General features: G+C 40.3%; 2 protein-coding genes across 3 annotated transcripts in view; both read right to left on the bottom strand.

Annotated features, from left to right (window-relative positions):
* Nucleotides 1-22,637, bottom strand: part of itfg1 (integrin alpha FG-GAP repeat containing 1) — a 246,169-nt gene that overhangs the window by 35,768 nt on the left and 187,764 nt on the right. For both annotated transcript variants that reach the window (XM_059992924.1, XM_059992925.1), the window contains exon 14: nt 2,860-2,938. In XM_059992924.1, coding sequence (XP_059848907.1) covers nt 2,860-2,938 — 79 coding nt within the window. The remainder of the gene's footprint in view (nt 1-2,859; nt 2,939-22,637) is intronic.
* Nucleotides 9,397-12,455, bottom strand: LOC132407190 (general transcription factor II-I repeat domain-containing protein 2A-like). Its single transcript, XM_059993476.1, has 2 exons — nt 10,322-12,455; nt 9,397-10,236 (listed from the first exon to the last, which is right to left on the bottom strand). The coding sequence occupies exon 1, from the start codon at nt 11,448-11,450 to the stop codon at nt 10,326-10,328; it is 1,125 nt and encodes a 374-aa protein (XP_059849459.1). The 5' UTR covers nt 11,451-12,455; the 3' UTR covers nt 9,397-10,236; nt 10,322-10,325.

The following is a 22,637-nucleotide window of genomic DNA, read 5'->3' as shown; positions in this document are numbered from 1 at the left end:
TGGAGGGCTGTAGATATAAGTAGAAACTGGACAGGCTGAGTTTAGTTTCACCAGAATGTAGGAGGTTGTCAAATGCTCTTAAAGGTCTATAAAATTATTACGGTCATAGACATAGCAGATAGTCAGAGTCTTTTCCTGGAGAAGGGTGTCTACAAATGGATGGCACAGTTTTCATCTGAGAGGGGAAAATTTAAAGGACAATTGAGGAGCAACTTTTTCCAGACAGAAGATGGTAGTTATCAGGAACTAGCAGCCAGAGGAGGTGGCAGAGGCCAATACAATTACAATATTTAAAAGACATTTGGATAGGCATGTATATGGGAGAGATGTTGAGGGATAGAAGCCTAATACAAGAAAATAGGTTCAGTGTAAATTGGCATCATGGTCGGCAATGGTGAACAAAAAAGACCCATTCCTATGCTATAAGGTTCTATTATGAGCAGAGGCTGAACTTGAAAGCCTAAGCTATAATATTTGAAGTCATTTGAATCAAAATCATAAAGTAAAATTAAAGAAATATAGAGAAATAAAATAGGGTTAAGAGAAACATTAGAGATTAATTTAAACTTTATACACCTCCAACAATAATTATCATCTGAGGAACAGAGAAGGAATATTCCTCGTACTCAAGTTGGGGAAGACCCAAAATTTTGTAGATGTTCAGTACTTAGTAAGATATTAACTTTTCTTACACTTATTTCAATGACAAGTAGTTAGTGCTGTGCAAGAGTGCCAACATTTCAGGAGAAGCACAACAAATCAGGTAGTCAGCTTCTGGATATCTGGATTTACCCCCAGCATATGTCAAATTGGTGCTTCATTTATGCCCCAACAGCAGTAAGCACGGATGACGTCAATATTATTACCACCATAATTATTCATGCCATTAAGTACTGTGTGTGTAAACAATTATGGTGGCATTGTAATATATGTTGTTAGCCTTCTTAATTTAAATTAGGTTAGATGCCTATCAATGCTGTATATTGATGCACATTTGTCCTGTAACATTTTTATTATATCAGAAACAGAATCAGGTTTACTATCAGTGGTGTATGTTGTGAAATTTGTTAACTTAGTGGCAGCAGGATAATGCAATACATGATAATATAAAAAAAAGTAAATCAATTACTGTACATATACATATGTATATTAAATAGTTAAATTAATAATAGTGCAAAAACATAAATAATAAAAGTAAGAAAGTGTTCATTGGTTTAATGTCCATTTGGAAAGCAGATAGCAGAGGGGAAGAAAATGTTCCTGAATCACTGAGTGTGTGCCTTCAAGCTTCAGTACCTCCTTCACTATAGTAACAATGACAAGAGGGCATGTCCTGGATAATGGGAGTCCTTAATGATAGGCACTGCCTTCCTAAGGTACCACTCCTTGAAGATGTCTTGGATACTACGGAGGCTAGTACCCAAGATGGAGCTGACTAATTTTATAACTTTCTCTTGCTTATGGATGAACACTTATGATCAAAGTATGAAGAATGGAAACTTAAACATGTCAATACTATCACTAAGTTTAACAATTTAAATGCTTTTTGAAGCAGATGGATTGATACACCACTGAGCATAGGTTTCAGAGGTAGCAGTTAAAAAGAACTAAGCAATATGGTACGAGCTGAAAGCATTGTGGTTTAGTTCATTGAACATCAGATGATTAAAGTACTTGTTAAAATGTGCAGGCCGACACAGGCAATTAGGAAGAAATTAACTGTATACAGACAACAGACACAAATTGAATTATATGACTTAAATTTATGATATGTAAGGGGGGCTGGTTCCCTAAATAAAGAAAAGTATTGCAGAAATTTACTGAGAAATGCAGGATGATTTTTTAAAAACTTATTCAATTATGGCATGTGGGCGCCACCAGCTAAGCCAGTGTTTATTGCCTGTCCATAGTCTCCCTTGAGAGGGTGGTGATGAGTTGCCTTCTTGAACTGCTGCAGTCCCTGAGGTGTAGGTACACCCACAGTGCTGTAGGGAGGGAATTCCATGACTTTGACCCAGCGACAATGAAGGAACAGTGATATGTTTCCAAGTCAGGATGGTGAGTGACTTGGAGGGGGATTTCCAAATGGTGGTGTTCCCAGGTATCTGCTGTTCTCATCCTTCTGGTAGTGGTTGTGGGTCTGGAAGGTGCTGCCTTAGGAACTTTGGTGTGTCGTTGCAGTGTATCTTGTAGATAGTACGCACTGCTGCAGCTCTTAATCAAAGAATTTTTGTAGTAATGTTTTGGGCTGATAAGATTGATCTCTAATAACCACAAACATCTTTCTTTATACTTGGTATAACTTCAACATTCACGTATCTTTCCCTTATTTGCTACATAAGTTTTACCAAGGTTCTTTGATGTCACAGTTATTCAAACATTGCCTCTACAGGAAAAGGAATTACTCCAACCTCATTACTGGGATTCAGCTTTTATATCCAAGTCTGAATCAGTGCCTGAACTTGATGGTTCTACTAGAAACAAAACTGAGCATTGCCAACAGTACCTTTGTTATTTTGCTTATGGGTAAGAATAGAATAATGGAGTAGTATTGAGCTGGATTGGATTTGCCTTGCTTTTTCTTTGCAGGTAGTACTTAGGTCATTTTTATAGTTTTTGGCAAATGTCATTGTAGTTTTGGAACAGGCTGGCTTAGAGTAGCAACAAGTTCTGGCATTACAACAGCCAGGATGTTATAAGACCTATATCTAGAATTCTCTTAAGAGTTATCACCTGGTATATTGGTTCAATTCACCTTTACTCATTTCGTTTCATTTTCCCACTAATTTGCATTATTAAAATTACTTCAAACCATGCTCACAATTTAACTTACATTAGGTTTAAGCTTCAAGTACCCACCTGATGCATTCTTCAGATATCCATTGGCATCTGCTGTTGTGTACATGATATAAGGCCCAGGCTGGTTCACACCAAATGGCTATAGGAAGAGAAAAGATTTGATTACATAATAAAGAACTGAGCAAAACAAAATCATTAAAGAAGGTTTTTGAAGTGAGGTTTTATTTTACCAGCAACTGAAGTTAAAAGCAATTTGCGTTCATTTGCCTGTAAATGTTCAGGCAGGTGGGGAGAGTGGAGGGATTGAACTAAAACTGAGCAATGATCAAATGGCAGAGCAGACACAAGGGCTTAATGGCCTAATTCTTCTCCCATATCTTATGATTTTAACTTCCTATATAGACTGTTTCAAATATTTTCATAATTTTTCTTTCATTTGCTATAGTGGTCTTCGCTTTCTACTTGCAATTTACTTTCAATAGTTTTGAAATTTGCAGGCCATCTTTATTTCAGCCGGAGTACTTCTTTTTGATAACACAATTCTGAAATTACTAAATATCGTCTCAGAATTAATTTTTCTAATGAAAAATACAATGACACCATCTCAACTTCCAAGTAGTTGCATAGCATGGGAATGAAGGGTTATGGAGAAAAGGCAGGCAGGTGCAGATGAGTCCATAACCAGGTCAGCTAAGATCTTGGTGAATAGTAGAGAAGGCTCGATGGGCCATATGGCCTACTCCTGCTTCAATGTCTCATGTTCTCCCTTCCCACTGTTCCAACATCTTAGCGTAGTCACTGTTTCACAGTTTAAGTGAACTGAAACTTAAACCCAGTTAGAAAATTAAATTAATTTAAAAATAAATTACAAGAGGAATTATCCATGCATTAAGAGAACCAGTCAGTACTGGTAATCTTTCACTATCATGTGTTAACTCTTCCATGGAAACTAGCTCTGGCAGTATCCTATCTGAGATGAAGATAATATCAGCTGCATCCTCGGTAACACATTCACAATGCATAGTCTGCATTCTAGTTGTGCTGGAAGCTCCCAGCTCAACGTGGTTTAGGGTTGTGCGCCAAGAAGAGTTAGGAAAAACAATCATGTTTAATTGATCTTAAATTGAAATTTGTTATCTTAAAATACAGAACAATAAAGTCAATGTGGGTTCAATATTTTTGGAACAAAAATCACTAAGTAGAATCCTCAAAATAAAAATCCATTTAACCTCATTACATTAGAGGCTTAAAATACATAATTCAGTAATGCCGAGATTCCAGTCTAGACTATCTGTACAAAAACAGAGGCTAGTGAGTAAGATAAACTTCTCTAGCTGGCAAAAATTATGAAGAAGCTTTCCATCAACATCAATGTGTTAATTACACAAATAATCTAAACTCAGAAATCAAACTCTTTAGTGTGGATCAAACCATAAACACGAGAAAATCTGCAGATGCTGGAAATCCGAGCAATCTTTAGTGTTGAAATTAGGAAATAACAGCAACCTTTGAGATTGATGGTGATAGGGAGTGGGGAGTAACTGACAATGAAGAGGATTACATTAAAAAATAAGAGGAAGACTTAAGCAAACCTGAAGAATGGACACATAAATGACATAGTTAATTCAATCCAACAAAGTGTGGTTTATTTTGGCTGGAGTCCCTCACCAATGGAAGAGAAAAAGCTAAATGTGGCAGAGAAGCTAAGATCTGGAAATAGGAAAGGAGAAGAGCAATATTAAATTCATATAGAAAGTCTGTTAGACCACACTTAGGAATAGCTTTCATTTGCCTATTCAAAAAAAAATGAAGTTTTGGAGTAAAGGCAAAGAGAAATCACAAAAATGCTACCAGAAATCAGGGGTATTCAATTACAGGAAAGACTAAAATTGTCTTCTTGGGGTACAAGAACACGTGATATTGGAGAAGGAGTAAGCCAACCATCCCTTTGAGCTGCTCCGTCATTCAACAAGAGCGAAATTGCTTTTCCACCTCGACACCATCCTCTTGTCTGATCCTCACATCCCTCAATTCTCCTAGACATGATTTCCATGGAACCATGATTTGGACATGATTTCCAAAAATCTGCAATAATAGTGACCTGGGGTAGAGTATTCGTTGTTCTCTAGGTAAAGGCCGAGAGAACAGGAATGAGATTTTTTCCTATCTTGTTCCTGAATGGAAGTCTTATTTTGAGACAATGCCCCATCTTTTAACCCTACAGCCAGTCGCTTATGCCGACCCTGACAAGTTCATCCTGATATGCTCTTTCTAACTCGTGTCATGATCACCTGGTATTTTTTGAATGCCAGAAGATCTTAGTCCATTCTGCACAATCTATCCTCATAGGGCAGGCTGCTTCCTAAGGATTAAACCAGTCAAATCAGTGAATCTTCAACAAATACAAGCTCAATCTCGAAGCATACAAGACTGCTGAAATCTGGAGTAAAAAAAAACTGCTGGAGGAACCGAACGGGTCATCCAGCATGTCTGGAAAGAAATGAACAGTTGACATTTCAGATCAAGGTTCTTCATCTGGACTGAAAGAATACAGGGGAGGTAGCCAGTATAAAGAGCTGATGAGAAGGGATAGAACAATGATAGATGAATTCAAGTAAGGAAGAATGGTAGGTAAATGGACAAATAGCAAAAAGAAATGAAATAGCAACAGAGGCTGGGAGAACAAAAATGGAGGCAACAATGGACTGCAGATGATGGAAATTGGTAGGACAGGAAAGTGAAGCAAATAGGGAAATGGGCTGGGCAGATGGAACAGTGGAGGGGAAGAGAATCAGTGTGATTGGGGACTGGAGGGAATTAGCTGAGAGCAAGAGCAACTGAATAGATGAACATGAGAGGAAAAATTGGACAAATAGGGAGCAGGTCATGTTCATGCCATTGGGATTATAGAATACCCTGATGTAGTATGAGCAGCTGTTCCTCCCAATTTGCATTTGGTCTCATCCTGGTAGCGGAGGAAGGCAACAACAGACAGATCCATTTGGGAATAGGGAGGGGGATTAAAGTGGTTTGCAACTAGGAGCTCCAAACGGCCAGGGCAGACAGTGCAGGTGCTCGATAAAATAGTTGCTTAGTCTTCGCTTGGTCTCACTGATTAGAAGAGGCCAAGTCAGGAGCACCAGATGCAATAAACAAGATTGGGGTAGGTTAATGCAAACCTCTGCCTCACCTGGAAGGGTTCTTCAGGTCCCTGTACAGTGGTGAGGGAGCAGGGCGTTAAACCCCACTGTTTCAGGGGAAAGTGCCTGGGGAAGTAGAGGGGTGGGTGGAGAAGAATGACCGATAAAAGTTGTCACAGAGAGAGCGGACCCAGAGGAAAGCAGAAAAGGTTGGGATAAAGCAAAATGTGGCTGCTGGTGGGATCCTGTTGCAGATATGACAAAGAATGATGAAGTAGGTAGTGAAAGTCATGAAAGTGCCATTCCACATGGGTGCAGGAGGTAACACCAATGCAGTCATCGATGTGGTGGAGAAAAATAACTGGGGAGTGTTGGCAAAGTAGGTTTGTAATACCGAGTCCTTGGAAAGGTAACAAGGCAGAGTCGCATTATGTGGAGATAAGTTCAGTGATGCAAGAGCAAGCAGAAACAATGGCTCTACCAAGACACTAATGGTCTGCGAAACGTGGGTAAAAGGTAGAAATGTGCGGTATAGGGTTGTGGAAACTCTCACTTTCTGTGATTGAGTAACACCTGTGGTTCAGCATGCTCTGAATCTATACTAATTCAGTAATTATAATGAAAATCTAAATTCTAAATTAACTAAGATCTGTACTATTCTGTAGCAATTAACCTACAAATTTTTTTTTATCTCAGTCAACAGTGATCTAAATTAACAGTGGTTACAGACAGTACTCAAAGCTCTTAAGTGACCCAGGGAGGGTCTACTCTTTAAAAGAATAGTTCTCCTCCTCAGAGGAATGTGACAACGGCAATTTCCAAGCCCTGATTGCATCTTGAGAAATCTGATCACTTGGCTGTCCTCCTACCTGCATACTAGCTGAGGCTAAAGAGCACGGCTCCAGAGAATAGGCCAACAAAGAGGTGGTCGCTGGAGGCAGAGGAGCGATTATGGGATTGCTTCGAGTTGGTGGACTGTGCCGTGCTCAAAAACTCATCTGTGCATCTAAATGAATACACCATAGTCGTCACTTTATAAAAACGGTTGTCGACGAGGGTGTCCCTACATAATCATTCAATGTCTTCCCCTGGATGAACCATGAGATCCACAATTTGCTGAGGACCAGATACAATCTCCGGAAAATCATCTCACATGTGAAGTGACAAATCCACTCAGAACTTGAATTGATGAATGATGCACGACAGCTGTGGCAGGGTTTAAATGCTAAACTAGGTGACAACAACGTTTTGCTTCCATATCAACTCAATGCCTTCTATGCTTGCTTTGACTGTCAAAACATGGAGGATCCATCACAAATTCAAAAGCCCCCGATGATCCTGTGATTTCAGTCTCTGAGACCAACTTGTGAACATCCTTCATGAGGGTGAACCCACAGAAAGCACCCAGCCCACATGGGGTACCTGGCTAAGTATTAAAGACCTGTGCTGATAAACTAGCACAGGTTCACTGAAATCTTTAACTTCTTGCTTTGGCAGTCTAAGGAACCCAAGTGCTTCAAGCAAGCTTCAATCATACCTGTATCTAAGAAGAATATGGTAGCCTGCCTCAATGATTATCATCCAGTAGTGATGATGTGTTTTGAGAGGATGGCAATGAAACATATCAACTCCTGCCTAAGAAGTGACTTGGATCTGCTCCAATTTGCCAACCATTACAACAGATTACATCTCATTGGCCTTCACTCAACCCTGGAATATCTAAATAGCAAAAGTGCATACACCAGTATGCTGTTTAGCAACTCCAGCTCATCATTCAATTCTATCATCCCCTCAAAACTAATAAATAAGCTTCAAGACCTTGGCCTCAATACCTCCTTGTGTAATTGGTTCCTCGATTTCTTCACTGGCAGACCCCAGTCTGTTCAGACTGGCAACAGCATCTCCATCAGCACAGGTGCATCACAAGGGTGTGTGCTTAGACCTTTGTTTTACTCACATTACACTTATGACTGTGTGGCTAAGCAGAGCTCCGATGCCATATTCAAGTTTGCTGATGAATCAGCAGACAGGAGGGAGATTGAAAATCTGGCTGAGTAGTGCTACAACAACAGCCTCTTAATCAATGCTAGCAAGACTAAGGAGATGATTATTGACTTCAGGAGGAGGAAACCAGAGGTCTATCAGCCAGTCCTCATTGGGGGATTGGGGATGGAGAGTGACAGCAACTTTAAATTTCTAGGTGTATTATTTTGGAGGATCTGTCCTGGGCCCAACGCAAGTACAATTATGAGAAAAGCACGGCAGTGCGTCTACTTCCTTAGAAGTTTATGAAGATTTGGTATGACATCTAAAATTCACAAACCTCTATAGATGTGTGGTGGAGAGTATATTGACTGGCTGCACTACAGCCTGGTATGGAAATACCAATGCCATTGAATAGAAAACCCTACAGAAGTAGTGGATATGGCCCACTTCATCACAGGTAAAGTCCTTTCCACCACTGAGTACATCTACATGGAGTGTTTTTGCAGGAAAGCAGCATCCATCTTCAGGGAACCCTGCCATCCAGGTCATGTTCTGACCTGCCATTAGGAAGAAGGTACTGGAGCTTCAGGACTCAAAAACAGGTTCAGGAACAGTCATTACCCCTCAATCATCAGGCTCAAGAACCAAAGAGGATAACATTACTTGCCCCATCATTCAAATAATCCCTCAACCTATGGACTAAATTTCAAGGATTCTTCATCTTACATTCTCAATGCCTATTGCATACTTGTTTGTTTATCTATTCAGTTATTTATTTACGCATTAATTAATTATTTCTTTCCTTTTTTTATTTGAACAGTCTGTAGTCTTTTGCACACAGGTTGTACACCCATTGGTTCTGTTATGGTTAATGGACTTACTGAGTGTGTCTGCAAGAAAATGAATTTCGGGGTTGTATATGGTGACATATCCAGTATGTACTTTGATAATAATTTACTTTGAACTTGGAACTGAATTTTCTGTGGCCAATTACAATTCAGGTCCCGAGGGTGACAGACAAGAGAATTTCGACTTGTCCGTCTCCCAAAATAGAGACTAAAACAGCAACACTCTGTGATCTCAGCAAAGCTCTCTGAACTTGAAGCAAGACTTTTATCAAGCACCCCAAACTCCTCATAAAAAAGAACATACTGCTTGCTTTCCTGATAGCTTGTTTGCTGTACCTAGATACTAAACTTTTGTTGCTTGTACAAGCATATCCAGATTTCTTAGACAGAACAAGAAAATTTAATAACTGCTTACCATTTTTTTTAACTTTTTAATAAAAGTGTATCTTAGATTTGCATACACCTCTTGACCATTCATTTAATGTTTCAAGTACCCTCCCCCCCACCACCTCCAAGCTTACTGTCCCCATATAGCTTTTGTATTATAAGAAAACTTAAATACATTATAACTGGCCATCAGGTTACAAACAGCTGAGACTTAAGAACAAACTTTTGTGGCACATCTTTTTCTGCCCATTAACCAATCCTTCCCTTGCTAATACACACACCTCCATGAGACTGTAGGCTAAGCAAAATCTTGTTAAAGCTCTATAGAAAAATCTAAATATGTTATGAGAAAATTATTTATTACTTACATTCTCAAACAAAAAGAAATCAAACATAATTTCCCTTCCATAGACCACAAGACATAGGAGCAGTAGTATTAGGGCATTCAGCCCATCGAATTTTGATGCTCTGACCAATCGGGAAACTATCAACTTCATCTTTAAATATACACATGGTCTTGGCTTCTACCGCAGTCTGTGGCAGAGCATTCCACAGATTCACTACTCTCTGGGTAAAAAAGAAACTCCTCCTTACCTCTGTTATAAAGAGTCGCCCCTCAATTTTGAAGCTGTGTCCTCTAGTTCTGGATACCCCCACCATAGGGGTCATCCTCTCCACATCCACTTTAGCTAGACCAGGGGTCAGCAACCTTTACCACTGAAAGAGCCACTTGGACCCGTTTCCCACAGAAAAGAAAACACTGGGAGCCGCAAAACCCGTTTGACATTTAAAATGAAATAACACTGCATACAACGTTTTTTTTGCCTTTATGCTATGTATAAACAAACTATAATGTGTTGCATTTATGAAATTGATGAACTCCTGCAGAGAAAACGAAATTACATTTCTGCATGCAACAAAAACATTTTGAACTCCGAAAAAAAGACGTTGGGTTGAAGGTTACTTTTAAGTAAAATACTCAATGTCTATTTGAGTTCTTCTTGTATTTATGAAAAACGCTGAACTTAAATTTTCCGCCAGCCGCAAACCAAAAATAACGTCAGCCAGCTGTCAACCTGAAAAATAAAAGGACTATTTCACTGAACAATGAAAAAATATGAATATTCCTAAAATAATAGGCAATTAAAATATGTATCATACTTGGTTAATGAGATTTCTGCTCCTGGACCTCAGCGCACAGCATCTGCACATCAGGGCTGTATGACGTCACCTTCATCTTTACACAGGATCGCAAGCTGTCACCTGTGAGGCATGCACGATGTTTGTTTTTAATAAAGTTCATGTTGGAGAACACCTGCTCACATACATATGTGGATCCAAAGATCGACAGGACTCCAAGCGCATACTTTTTAATGTTTACATAAATGTCGGGGATAGCATTCCATGTTTCGAACACAAGTTTGTCCGCTTTTGGGAGGTTTTCAATATCACTCCATTTGTGATTCTGAGCAAGAACGGCCTTCTGACGGGCAACATCTTCAAGGTCTGCTGTCAAGCATCTAAACTTGGACACCCATATGTCTTTGTCGGCTATTTCGGCCAGTTCCATCTCAAGATCAGGTTTACTCACACCTGCCAATGCAGTCGTATTCAGTAGAGATGAATCGATGCTTAGGGGAGTGACCGGGAAGGATAATGTGTTTTTTTCCTCTCTGAACTCACAGAAGCGTTTCCCAAACGAAGTTTGCATTGCGATGATCGCAGAATGTAAATACTCCGAACTTATCATGTCGTGACCTTGTTTGAACTCTCTCAAATTGGGGAAGTGAGACAATGTGCCTTTCTGTAAATCTCTGGCAAGCACTGTCAACTTGCGCTCGAACGCCAAAACATCCTCCAACATGTGTAGGGCTGTACGTCCTTTCCCCTGAAGAGCTGTGTTCAGCGTGTTCAGGTGCGCTGTCATGTCTACCATGAAGTGTAGCTTTTCCAGCCCTTTGCTGCCCAGGAAAGTTTTCACTTCTTCCAGACACGCGACAAAGCGTTTCAGCACCTCCCCTCTGGACAGCCACCGGACTTTGTTGTGCAGCAGGAGATCAGAATATGCGCTTTCCAGCTCGTCCAGTAACAAACGGAATTGACGGTGATTTAAACTTTTTGCCATTATTTTATTGACAATCTGAATGACAACATCCATTACTTCTGTGCATTCCGGAAGAAATGTTTGAGCGCACAGTGCCTCTTGGTGCAAGATGCAGTGAAAAATCAGCAGCTTTCTGTCCAGCGACTTCTGCAATAAAGCCACAATTCCCTTGTGCGTTCCCGTCATATTCGGTGCCCCATCAGTAGCTACTGACACCAGGTGGGTAGTCTTTATTCCTTTGGCTCTTAAACAATTCAAGACAGCCTCACAGATGTCCTCCCCCCCGTGTTTGGTCTTTTAGAGGTATCAACTCAATCAGTTCTTCCTGTGGCCCAGCAGAGTTTACATACCGGCAGAACAACACTATTTGTTCAATATCACCTTTGTCTTTAGACTCGTCACAGGCAATCGAGTAGGCCACAGCTGAATTGATGTCTTTAATTTGCTGTCTTGTGATGTCTTCTGCCATTTTTATGGTTCTGTCTTTGACAGTCTTTTCAGAGAGGGGCATATCCCTGATTTTCTGCACAATTTCACTCTTGTTTTTAAAGTCCGTGAATAGATGTTCTGAAATCTTAATGAAAGATTCTTTTATATATTCACCATCTGTAAACTGCTTCCCGTGCCTGACTATTTCCTGAGCGGCAGTATAACTAGCGTATGTCATTGGTTTTCCGGACTTCATTCATTGCTTGAAATGATTTTTGCTCAGATCAACCTTCCGCATCAGTTCTGAAACGGCTTTTTTTCTCTCATCTCCATCCGGATATTTTTGAGCAAAGGCTGCGTGTTTATTCTAGAAATGCCTTGCAACATTTGACTTTCTGTTGTTTGCTAGTTTCTCATTGCATATTAAGCATACCGGTAAACCAGTCTCGTCAACAGTGAAAGCAAATGAATCTGTCCACGTATCATTAAACGTTCTGTTTTCTTCAGTCACTTTTCTTTTTTTAGAATTCTCCATAGTTTGCCTACCTTGGATCGAAAAATTAAAGAAATCGCGCACTGACGGGTGTCAGGTATTGGCAGTGGTGACGTATATTAATAGCGATAAAAACACGTTGTAGCAGTGTGCTCACACAGTCAGTAAACTGCAGTCGAATAACTTTATTCGAACTAAACAGCCTTGCTTTTAAGCCTCCCTCAACCTGGCCCCCATGGGCGCGGATGCTGCAAAAGACCAATTATTTCCCAAAGCAACAGGGAGCCGCAGCACGGAGGTAAAAGAGCCGCGGGTTGCCGACCCCCGAGCTAGACCTTTCAACATCCGTTACATTTCAATGAGATGCACCCGCATTCTTCTAAATTTCACTGAGTACAGGACTAAAGCTGCCAAATGCTCCTCGTATGTTAACCCATTCATTCCTTGAATCATGCTTATGTTGGCTCTAATCATGTTAAGCTGTTCAGGAAACTGCTCTGGCTTATCTTTCTTCACAGCCACATTTCTTCTCCTTTGGCAGTGTCTTTCTAAATCTCTTTTGCATGTTCTATCATTTCTTTTCTATAACCTGAACAAACTGCACCGCAGTTTATTATTTATAAACACTATTTCCAGAAAAGTTGGGATATTTTCCAAAATGCAATAAAAACAAAAATCTGTGATATGTTAATTCACGTGAACCTTTATTTAACTGACATAAGTACAAAGAAAAGATTTTCAATAGTTTTACTGACCAACTTAATTGTATTTTGTAAATATACACACATTTAGAATTTGATGGCTACAACACACTCAACAAAAGTTGGGACAGAGTTAAAATAAGATTTAAAAGTGCACAGAATATTCAAGTAACACAGGTTTGGAAGACTCGACATTAAGCAGGCTCATTGGTGAGGTATCATGACTGGGTATAAAAGTAGCGTCCATCAAAGGCTCAGTCTTTGTGCCAAAATTTGTGAGAGAATTGTTAGTCAATTCAAAAGGAACATCTCCCAACACAAGATTGCAGAGAATTTAGGTCTTTCAACAACTACGGTACATAATATTGTGAAAAGATTCAGAGAATTCAGACATCTCAGTGCGTAAAGGGCAAGGTTGGAAACCACTGTTGAATGCGCGTGATCTTCGAGCCTTCAGGCGGCACTGCCTAAGAAACCGCCATGCTACTGTGACAATTATAGCCACCTGGGCTGGGGAGTACTTTGGAAAACCATTGTCACTTCGTTGCTGCATCCAGAAATGCAACTTGAAACTGTATTACGCAAGGAGGAAACCATACCTCAACTCTATGCAGAAATGCTGGCGAGTTCTCTGGGCCCCGAGCTCATCTCAGATTGACCGAAAGACTGTGGAACCATATGCTGTGGTCAGATGAGTCCACATTTCAGCTACTTTTTGGAAAAAACGGGCGTCGAGTTCTCCGTGCCAAAGATGAAAATGACCATCCTGATTGTTATCAGCGAAAGGTGCAAAAGCCAGCATCTGTGATGGTATGGGGGTGCATCAGTGCCCACGGCATGGGTGAGTTGCATGTATGTGAAGGTATCATTGACTCTGAGGCGTATATTAGGATTTTAGAGAGACATATGTTGCCATCAAGGCTATGACTCTTCCTGGCACGTCTGTGCTTATTTCAGCAGGACAATGCCAGACCACATTCTGCACGGGCTGCAGCAGTGTGGCTTTGTAGACACAGAGTGCGTGTGCTTGACTGGCCTGCTGCCAGTCCAGATCTATCTCCTATTGAAAATGTATGGCACATCATGAAGAGGAGAATCAGACAACGGAGACCACGGACTATTGAGCAGCTGAAGTCTTATATCAAGCAAGAATGGACAAAATTTCCAATTGCAAATCTACTATAATTAGTATCCTCAGTTCCAAAACGATTAATAAGTGTTATTAAAAGGAAAGGTGATGTAACACAATGGTAAACATGCCTCTGTCCCAACTTTTGTTGAGTGTGTTGCAGCCATCAAATTCTAAATTTGTGTATATTTACAAAATACAACTAAGTTGGTCAGTAAAACTATTGAAAATCTTTTCTTTGTACTTTTGTCAGTTAAATAAAGGTTCACGTGAATTAACATATCACATATTTTTGTTTTTATTGCATTTTGGAAAACATCCCAACTTTTCTGGAAATGGGGTTTGTATAAAAACAAAGACAAATTTAAGCATGTTCATCTTTCAAAGAAATTAAGATCTTGACAGGATTAAACTGCATGTACAATTTACATAAATCAACTTCTTAAAATGTGCTGATTTAGCCACAAGTCTGCATTTCTGAATTTATTGCGATTGAAAAGCAAGTGCTTCAGCTGGCAGCATGAGATGCAGAAATTTATAGCAATATGATGACAAAAGATCAAACTACAAATCACTTGAATGCCCAAGTATAATCAAAAATGGTGAAGTATAGCATTTCTTTTGTAGTGTAACATCCACCCTGCTGTCACTTCTCCTGAAAGCTGTTTGACTTACTATTATCCTTATTATATATATACATTTATGCAACCAGAAAGACCATGCCAGTATTTAGTGTAGTCTGGTTGACTGCCAAACCACTCTTCCTGGAAGCAACCACAGAACAATATGATGTGTGATGTGTACCCTCAATGTCTTTGAAGGTCCAGAACCCAAGATTTTCTGGGACTCTGCTCCATGGTTAGAGCCTGAAGGGTTCAGACTCTGGGTAAATGGGACAATGAAAATTAGAGATCGGTATCAAAGTAGGGGGACTATCACCAGGTAGAGGAAGTCTTTGCTAGCAAAATATTTAAAGTGTTTATGTTCAGCAAGTTTTATATTAAATGGGAAAAACATGCTCAGCCAGCCATAATTATTGATGAATTAAAAAAATTTGAGAATTTACTCTTTACACATGAGAAGATTTGAACACAGACTAATCTTGTGAGCGTCTACCATCAGTTAATAATGGAAGATTAGATTATTTTTATTAGCTTTTCACTGAGAGTACAACCCACAGAAATAGTATTTTGTTTCTACATTTTTCACAGTTTGCTTCCCTCATGGTTACAGCTAGTTGAAATAATAATGTGGAATTAAATAGTTTCCACCTTAATACTATAAACTGCATTATAAATGGCAATCTCGATGGGTCAAATTGCCTCCTTCATGCCAGGAATTATGAAAAATCTGCTTTACAAAGGTTGAATATGGTTATAGAAAAAGAATTTTCTAGATTGTACTCTTTAAATCATCTGATGCAGAGAACACTCAAAGATAAGGGGAGATGAAACACACACCTGCTGAGGAACTTGCTTGATGCTATCCCAGTTAGATAAATAAAGAGAAAAGCGATCGGTTCCTTTAACTATAGTGCACTCTGCCTTGCCTGATTTTACAGCATTTGATCAGGGAATCCAGAGCAGTTAGCTGTAGATCCAGAAAAAATTCCTTTTCCATCTTCCTCTCAATTTTTTGAAAAGTAACATCCAATAATCATTTTATTCTATTTCAAGGTCTTTACTTGAACTAGAGACAATTTTCTGTTTATAAAATGACAGCGTGTCTTCACAATAAAGTCTAGCTGGTTTTCAAATTACCACTTCAAGTAGAAACTGAATAATACTTGCTTTTTGTTACAATGTGCTATTTATTTTAGCAACCTGTCACATCCAGGTTGTATTTCTGGAGCCAAACTGGATCAGACAGCAGCAGAAATCTACTCCTTACTTTTTGACAATGCTTTTCACTGCTTTCAAAAAGTTTTTGAAATCCATTTGTTTATTACTTCTGTTCAATAAAGTCAAAACAAATAAAATTTAATAAATTAAACACCTCCTGAAAGGCATTATGTGAAAGTCCTTCTTGTTAATTATAATCAGAATGGCACAGAAATGGGCCCTTTGGCCTTTTAGCCCATCTACACAAATTCCATTTGCCAGTATTATCTGTATCCTTTTATTCAAATACCTAATATTACTTAAATATAACATTCATTTGTTCATGTGCTGTGTCGTATGATGTAAGTGATCATGATCTCCGTGACCATGATTGTTCCTGGCAAATTTTTCTGCAGAAGCCGTTTGCGATTGCCTTCTTCTGGACAGCACCTTTACAAGACAGGTGACCCTGGCCATTATCAATACTCTTCAGACGTCATCTGCCTGGTGTCTGTGGTCGTATAACTAGGAATTGTGATATGCACCACCTGCTCCCATGGCTGATTTGGGGAGGCGGGGGGCTAAGCAGGTGCTTCACCTTGCCCAAAGGTGACTTGCAGGCTACACTTCCTTTGGTAGAGATGCATCTCCGTCCTGCCCCTTTTAAATATAATACTGCATTTGATTTCTTTTCCTGAGATCCAGGCGCCGACTACTCCGGAGAAAAAAACTTTCTTCTCAAATCCTCTTCCTACCATCTTAAACTTATGCTCTCTTGAAAAAGGATCTAGTGCTTTCCTAACATGTATGATGAATAAACTTTTCTTGGGCTTCAAGCTAGGCACAGGTATTGATTATAACCGATGTTTCGATGAAAACCCTGTCATCCTTTTTAGGGATGATGTCTGTGCCAATGGCTTTTGGAACCACCTGGTAAAGAAAGCCATTGAAATAAGTCTAGAGGAAAATAATTTTAACAAAGGCAAGGGTCTTGCTCTAAGTAAGAAATAGAATTTGATTGTAAACAAACTGGAAAAGCAGAAACCTTGCTAGATGAGTACTAACCAATCAGGAGGGATGGACTGTGGATGTGTAAATAATACTGGACTAGATTTACCCAGCCATCATCCTTGAAGAAGATGGCAGAGTTGTTGTTGAAATGTTGGTGATAATTAATAACCAGTACTCAGCTTGAAGCCTGAGAAGAGTTTATTCATTGCGTCCTCTTGTTTATCATACCCTTACCATGAGAAAAAGATTCTGACGTCTAACCCCTTAATAATTTTATAGAAGTCTATCAGGTTATCCCTCAGCTTCCCTCCTTCCAGGGAAAAGCACACCCAGCCTACCCAGTTTCTCCTCTTAGCTGAAGTCCTCTCGTGCAGGCAATTTTCACACCAAAATGTATTGCAACTAGGTGCCCTTCATTGAGAAAGTATCCACTGCTGAATTATGCAATGTATCAATAGTGTGTGAGATGGTTTTTTTTCATATGAAGAATAATTTCCAAATGCCTTTTTTCTGCTAGGAGGCTGACAATAGCTATAGACTTGATTTCAGTGAGAGCACTGCCGTCTGGATGATGAACAGTGAGCTGCTGGGGACTTCTCTGCTTTTGGTGTCTTTTTTTTAATAGTCTGACACTCAACAGTTATAAAAAATCTAGTAGAGTACGATCTTCCAGCTTAATAATATTTATGATTATTTATAACATTTTATAATAAGTGTAAGATAGTTAAAAATCCTGCAACATTTTGGGATGATGCTTTCAATCCAGAATTTTGTGGTTAAAAACTCAGTGCTCAGTGATGCAGAAAAGTGAACAGGACAAAACAAGCAGCCTTTATTGAGTTAGATGGATGTTGCTGTCCAAGTGTCCTTACTCATCTGGAAGCGTTGTATTACCAAACGACTCAGCAGAACTTGCAAGAACTCACCAAGAAATGCTAGGCTGAGTGCCATAAAGTGTAAATAAAAGTTCAAACAGCGTGGTATTAATTATTGTCAAACAACCATTCTTGTGCTGAGATTATTTATATTTTTCTATATCTTTAAAAATTATTTTTGAAAGTTCTAGACACAAAAATACTTCTGGGTATTTGGGCAAAAGAGCAGGAATATTGGAGTACTGAGATAGACGATTATCTGTGATTGTATCGAATAGCAGGGCAGACTGGGAGCGGGGAGGTGGTGTGAAGGGCCTACTCAGACAAAGAGCATGGAACCTGGCCCTTCCACTCGGGGAATGATTAGAGATAGTCAACATGGCTATGTCCATGATGAAGGAAAGGCGGTGGATGTTGTCTGCCTAGATATTAGCAAGGCCTTCGACAAGGACTCGCATGGGAGATTGGTCAAGAGAGTTCAGTCGCTTGGCATTCAAATAAGGTATTAAATTGGATTCGACATGGTTTTGTGAGAGAAGCCAGAGGGTGGCAGTAGACGGTTGCTTCCTTAACTAGTGGCCTGTGACTAGTGGGTGTGCTGCAGGGATTGGTGCTGGGTCCACTGTTGTTCATCAGAGAAGATTTACCAGGATGCTGCCTGGTTTAGAGAGTATGAATTATGATCAGAGATTAAGGGAGCTAGGGCTTTACTCTTTGGAGAGGAGGAGGATGAGAGGAGACATGATAGAGGTGTACAAGATACTAGGAGGAATAGACAGAGTGGACAGCCAGCGCCTCTTCCCCAGGGCACTACTGCTCAGTACAAGAGGACATGGCTTTAAGATAAGGGGAGGGAAGTTCAAGGGAGATATTAGAGGAAGGTTTTTCACTCAGAGAGTGGTTGATGAGTGGAATGCACTGCCTGAGTCAGTGGTGGAGGCAGATGCACTAGTGAAGTTTAAGAGACTACTAGACAGGTATATGGAGGAATTTAAGGTGGGGGGGGGGTTATATGGGAGGCAGGGTTTGATGGTCAGCACAACATTGTGGGCCGAAGAGCCTGTAATGTGCTGTACTATTCTATGTTCTATGTTCATCTATACCACCAATCTGGGTGATAATCTGGTAAACTGGATCAACATATTTGCAGATGACACTAAGATTGGGGGTACAGTGAACAAACAGGAAGACTTTCAAAGCTTCTGGCAGGAGCTGGAAAAATGGCACATGGATACAAGTGTTGTACAAGTGTGTCACACACAAAACGCTGATGGAACTCAGCAGGCCAGGCAGCATCTATGGAAAAGAGTAAATAATTAATGTTTAGGGCAGAGACCCTCCTGTTTACTCTTTTCCTTAAATGCTGCCTGAACTGTTGAGTTCCTCCAGCATTCTGTGTTTTCCTTCGGATTTCCAGTATCTGCAGATTTTCTCTTGTTTGTCATACAAGTGCACAGTACCGTATTTGTCAATGTGGAGTGGAGAGCAAGTTTGTAAATCTACTGGGAGCAAAGTATATTGGGAATGGCAAGAGTAGAGCGCTGTGGGAGGGGTGGATGTGTGGGTGCAGACACACCTACAACTGAGACACCAGGCAAGGTCATTTGATTCCAAACAATTGGTTTATTGATTTTCATGGAATTTTTCTCTGGTGCTTCCTGCTTCCCCTCCTCTCCTGCCCCCTTCCCACTTTAAGTCCACAATATTCATATTAGAATTAGGTTTATCATCAGTCACATATGTCATGAAATACCTTCCACTGTTCTCAACCTCTTTGCATAACTCAGTCCCTTGATCCCAACTACATCCTAGTAAATCTCTTTTGCATTCTTTCCAGCTTAATGGCATCTTTCCTACAAACTCTGAGCAGAAGTATTCAATCAAAATCTTGCCCTTCTCCTGAGGCTCCACATAAAGAAGTCCACTTTGGTCTTTGAAGGACCCTGTTCACTCTCTAGTTACTCTTTTTTGCTTAATATAAGTTCTTAGGATTCGCTTGATTTCAGCTGCCTGTGCCTGACCCATGCTTCCTTCTTTTAACTGACCAGAGCCTCAATACCCCTCATCATTCAGAGGGTTCCCTACTCCTGCCAGCCCTGCCCTTCACTCTAACAGAACCTGTCCTGTCCTATTTCCCAAGAGAAGGTTAATCTTTGCCGCCTCCTTTCAGGGTCTTCCATATACTGCCCGAGGAAACACTCCTGAACACACTTAACAAATTCTACTATGGCAGTCCCGCTCCTATTTTTCTTTCCATCTTGAAACTTTTTAAAAATCTGTTTTAATATTCATTTTTTTATGTTACATGATCTAGCCCTGATATAGAACTGTTTGGTTCAAATCCTGTTCAATCCAAAAAGTCGTCTTCAATCTAAATGGTTAAAAATCTAGGTCACAAGTAGAAGACTGTGAGGTACAAGATTTCTAATGATACAAAATACCTAGATCAGAAAGTTTAAGAGAATATGTTACCCAATCTTTGTGATGAAATAATGTTTATTTTACTATTAATTATTAGGATCTGGGAGTCACTGGCATAAATGCCATTTATTTCCCGTTTCTGATCACTGTCATCTTGACCACTGTAATCACTTTGGTGAAGGCACTTCCACAATGAGGTTGGAAAGGGAGTTCCACGATTTAGATACAGCAATGATGAAAGATAACCAATGTGCTTCCAAGTTAGGATTGCGTGCAACTTGGAGAACAATTTTCAAGATGTTCCTATGTGCCTGGTCTCTTTGTCTTTCTTGCCTTTCCGGAGATCATAGCTGCACTTCTTCTAGCTTTCCCTTCATGTTCCCTTTAAACTTTTCTCCTTTCACTCTTGAATTGAATTATTACTTACATCCTTCATATACACGAGGAGCAAAAATCTTTACATTACATCTCCATCTACATGTGCAATATGCAATTTATAGTAATTTAAAATAAATAGTATGTACAACAGGACAATCAATATAACATAGAAATATGGTTGTGTTAGCATGAATTAAGCAGACTGATGGCCTGGTGGAAGAAGCAATCCCAGAGCCTGTTGGCCCTGGCTTTTATGCTGTGGTACCACTTCCCGGATGGTAGTAGCTAGAACAGTTCGTGGTTGGCGTGACTCGGTTCCCTAATGATCCTTTGAGCCCCTTTTACACACCTATCTTTGTAAGTGTCCTGAATAGTGGGAAGTTCACATCTACATCTGTACTGGGCTGTCCACAACACTCTCTGCAGAGTCCCATGATTGAGGGAAGTACAGTTCCCATACCAGGCAGTGATGCAGCCAGTCAGGATGCTCTCAATTGTGCCCCTATAGAAAGTTCTTAGGATTTGGGGGACCATACCAAACTCCTTCAACTGTCTGAAGTGAAAGAGGTGCTGTTGTGCCTTTTTCACCACATAGCCAGTATGTACAGACCACATGAGATCCTTGGTGATGTTTATGCCAAGGAACTTAAAGCTGTTCACCCTCTCAACTCCAGATCCATTGATGTCAATAGGGGTTAGCCTGTCTCCATTCTTCCTGTAGTCCACAACCAGCTCTTTTGTTTTGCGACATTGAGGGACCTACCTATGTCTTAACCCATGACCTTTATTTGTAGTCCTACTCAAACTCAGTGGAAAAAACCTGCTGGCATTACCCATCAATAGCCCTCATAATACTGTCTACATGTATCAAATCTCCCCTGAATCTTCTACGTTCCAAGGAATAAAGTCCTAGCCTATTAAATCTTTCCTTCTAACATAGGTCCTCCAGTCCTGGCAACATCCTTATAAATTTTCTCTACTCTTTCAAGCTTATTTACATCTTTCCTGTTGGTAGGTGGCCAAAACTGCATGCAATACTTCAAATTAGGGCTAACCAAATTAGGTCTTATATAACTTCAATATAACATCCCATCTCCTGTACTCACACTACTGATTTATAAAGGTCAATGTGCCAAAAACTTTACAACCCTATCTAGCTGTGCTGCCACTTTCAATGAATTATGGACTTGCATTCCTAGATCTCTTTGGTCTCCTCAGTGCCTGACCATTCAATGTGTAAGACTTACCCTGGTTGGTCCTACCAAAGTGCAACATCTTGCAACTGTCTGCGTTAAATTCCATCTGCCATTTCCCAGCTGGTCCAGATCCCTCTGCTAGCTCTGAAAGTCTTCCTCACTGTCCACTATAACCCCAATCTTGGTGTCATCTGCAAATTTGCTGAATCAGTTAACTGTATCATCATCCAGATTATAGATACAAGTGACAAACAACAATGGGCCCAGCACCAATCCCTGTGGCACTCCACTAGTCACAGGCCACCAGTCAGAGGCAACTACCCCACAAAGCCAATATCTAACCAATTTACTACCTCATCTTGAATGCTGAACGACTGAACTTCCCTGATCAACCTCCCATGCGGGACCTTATCAAATGCCTTGCTAAAGTCCATGTAGACCCCTCCTCGTTTTCGATCTGGTATGGTGCTTAAGTCAACCAGACCTTGTTCTTGGACCCAGACCATGCTGCTTTGATATGCTCTTGGGCCAGTGCCCTGCCACCTCTATTCAGCCTGTACCCAACTTTTCCAATTTGGCTTGGTGCTCAAATCGATCAAACCATGGATCTTTCCTTACTCTCAGGTGCAGATCTGAGCTCCACTGCTTTGACTCTGCATTGCTTCCACTCTCCTCGCCTCAGATCTGTCAAATTGAATTGCCTCCAAGTCTGCACCAGCCAAACACCGGCTTATTCCCTGCTCTCCAACCTGGACTCCACTGCCTCGATTCAGCTTGTACATGCCACACCACAACCATTCTGCACTTTTGAGACTTCAGTTCCCACCATAAAAATGGCAGGTCATACAGGTGATTCAAAATCTCAAGTCCGACAGGGAAGCTCCAGGGAAGCCTCCCAAGTCTGTAATGACTGAGCACTG

The sequence above is a fragment of the Hypanus sabinus genome, chromosome 17 (assembly GCF_030144855.1).
Source record: "Hypanus sabinus isolate sHypSab1 chromosome 17, sHypSab1.hap1, whole genome shotgun sequence".
Taxonomy (NCBI): Eukaryota; Metazoa; Chordata; class Chondrichthyes; order Myliobatiformes; family Dasyatidae; genus Hypanus; species Hypanus sabinus.
This window is presented reverse-complemented; position numbering and strand designations above follow the sequence as displayed.

What these genes read in the sequence shown, in the direction of transcription:
- LOC132407190 (XM_059993476.1), bottom strand. Translation starts at nt 11,450, where the DNA reads ATGACGGGAACGCACAAGGGAATTGTGGCTTTATTGCAGAAGTCGCTG.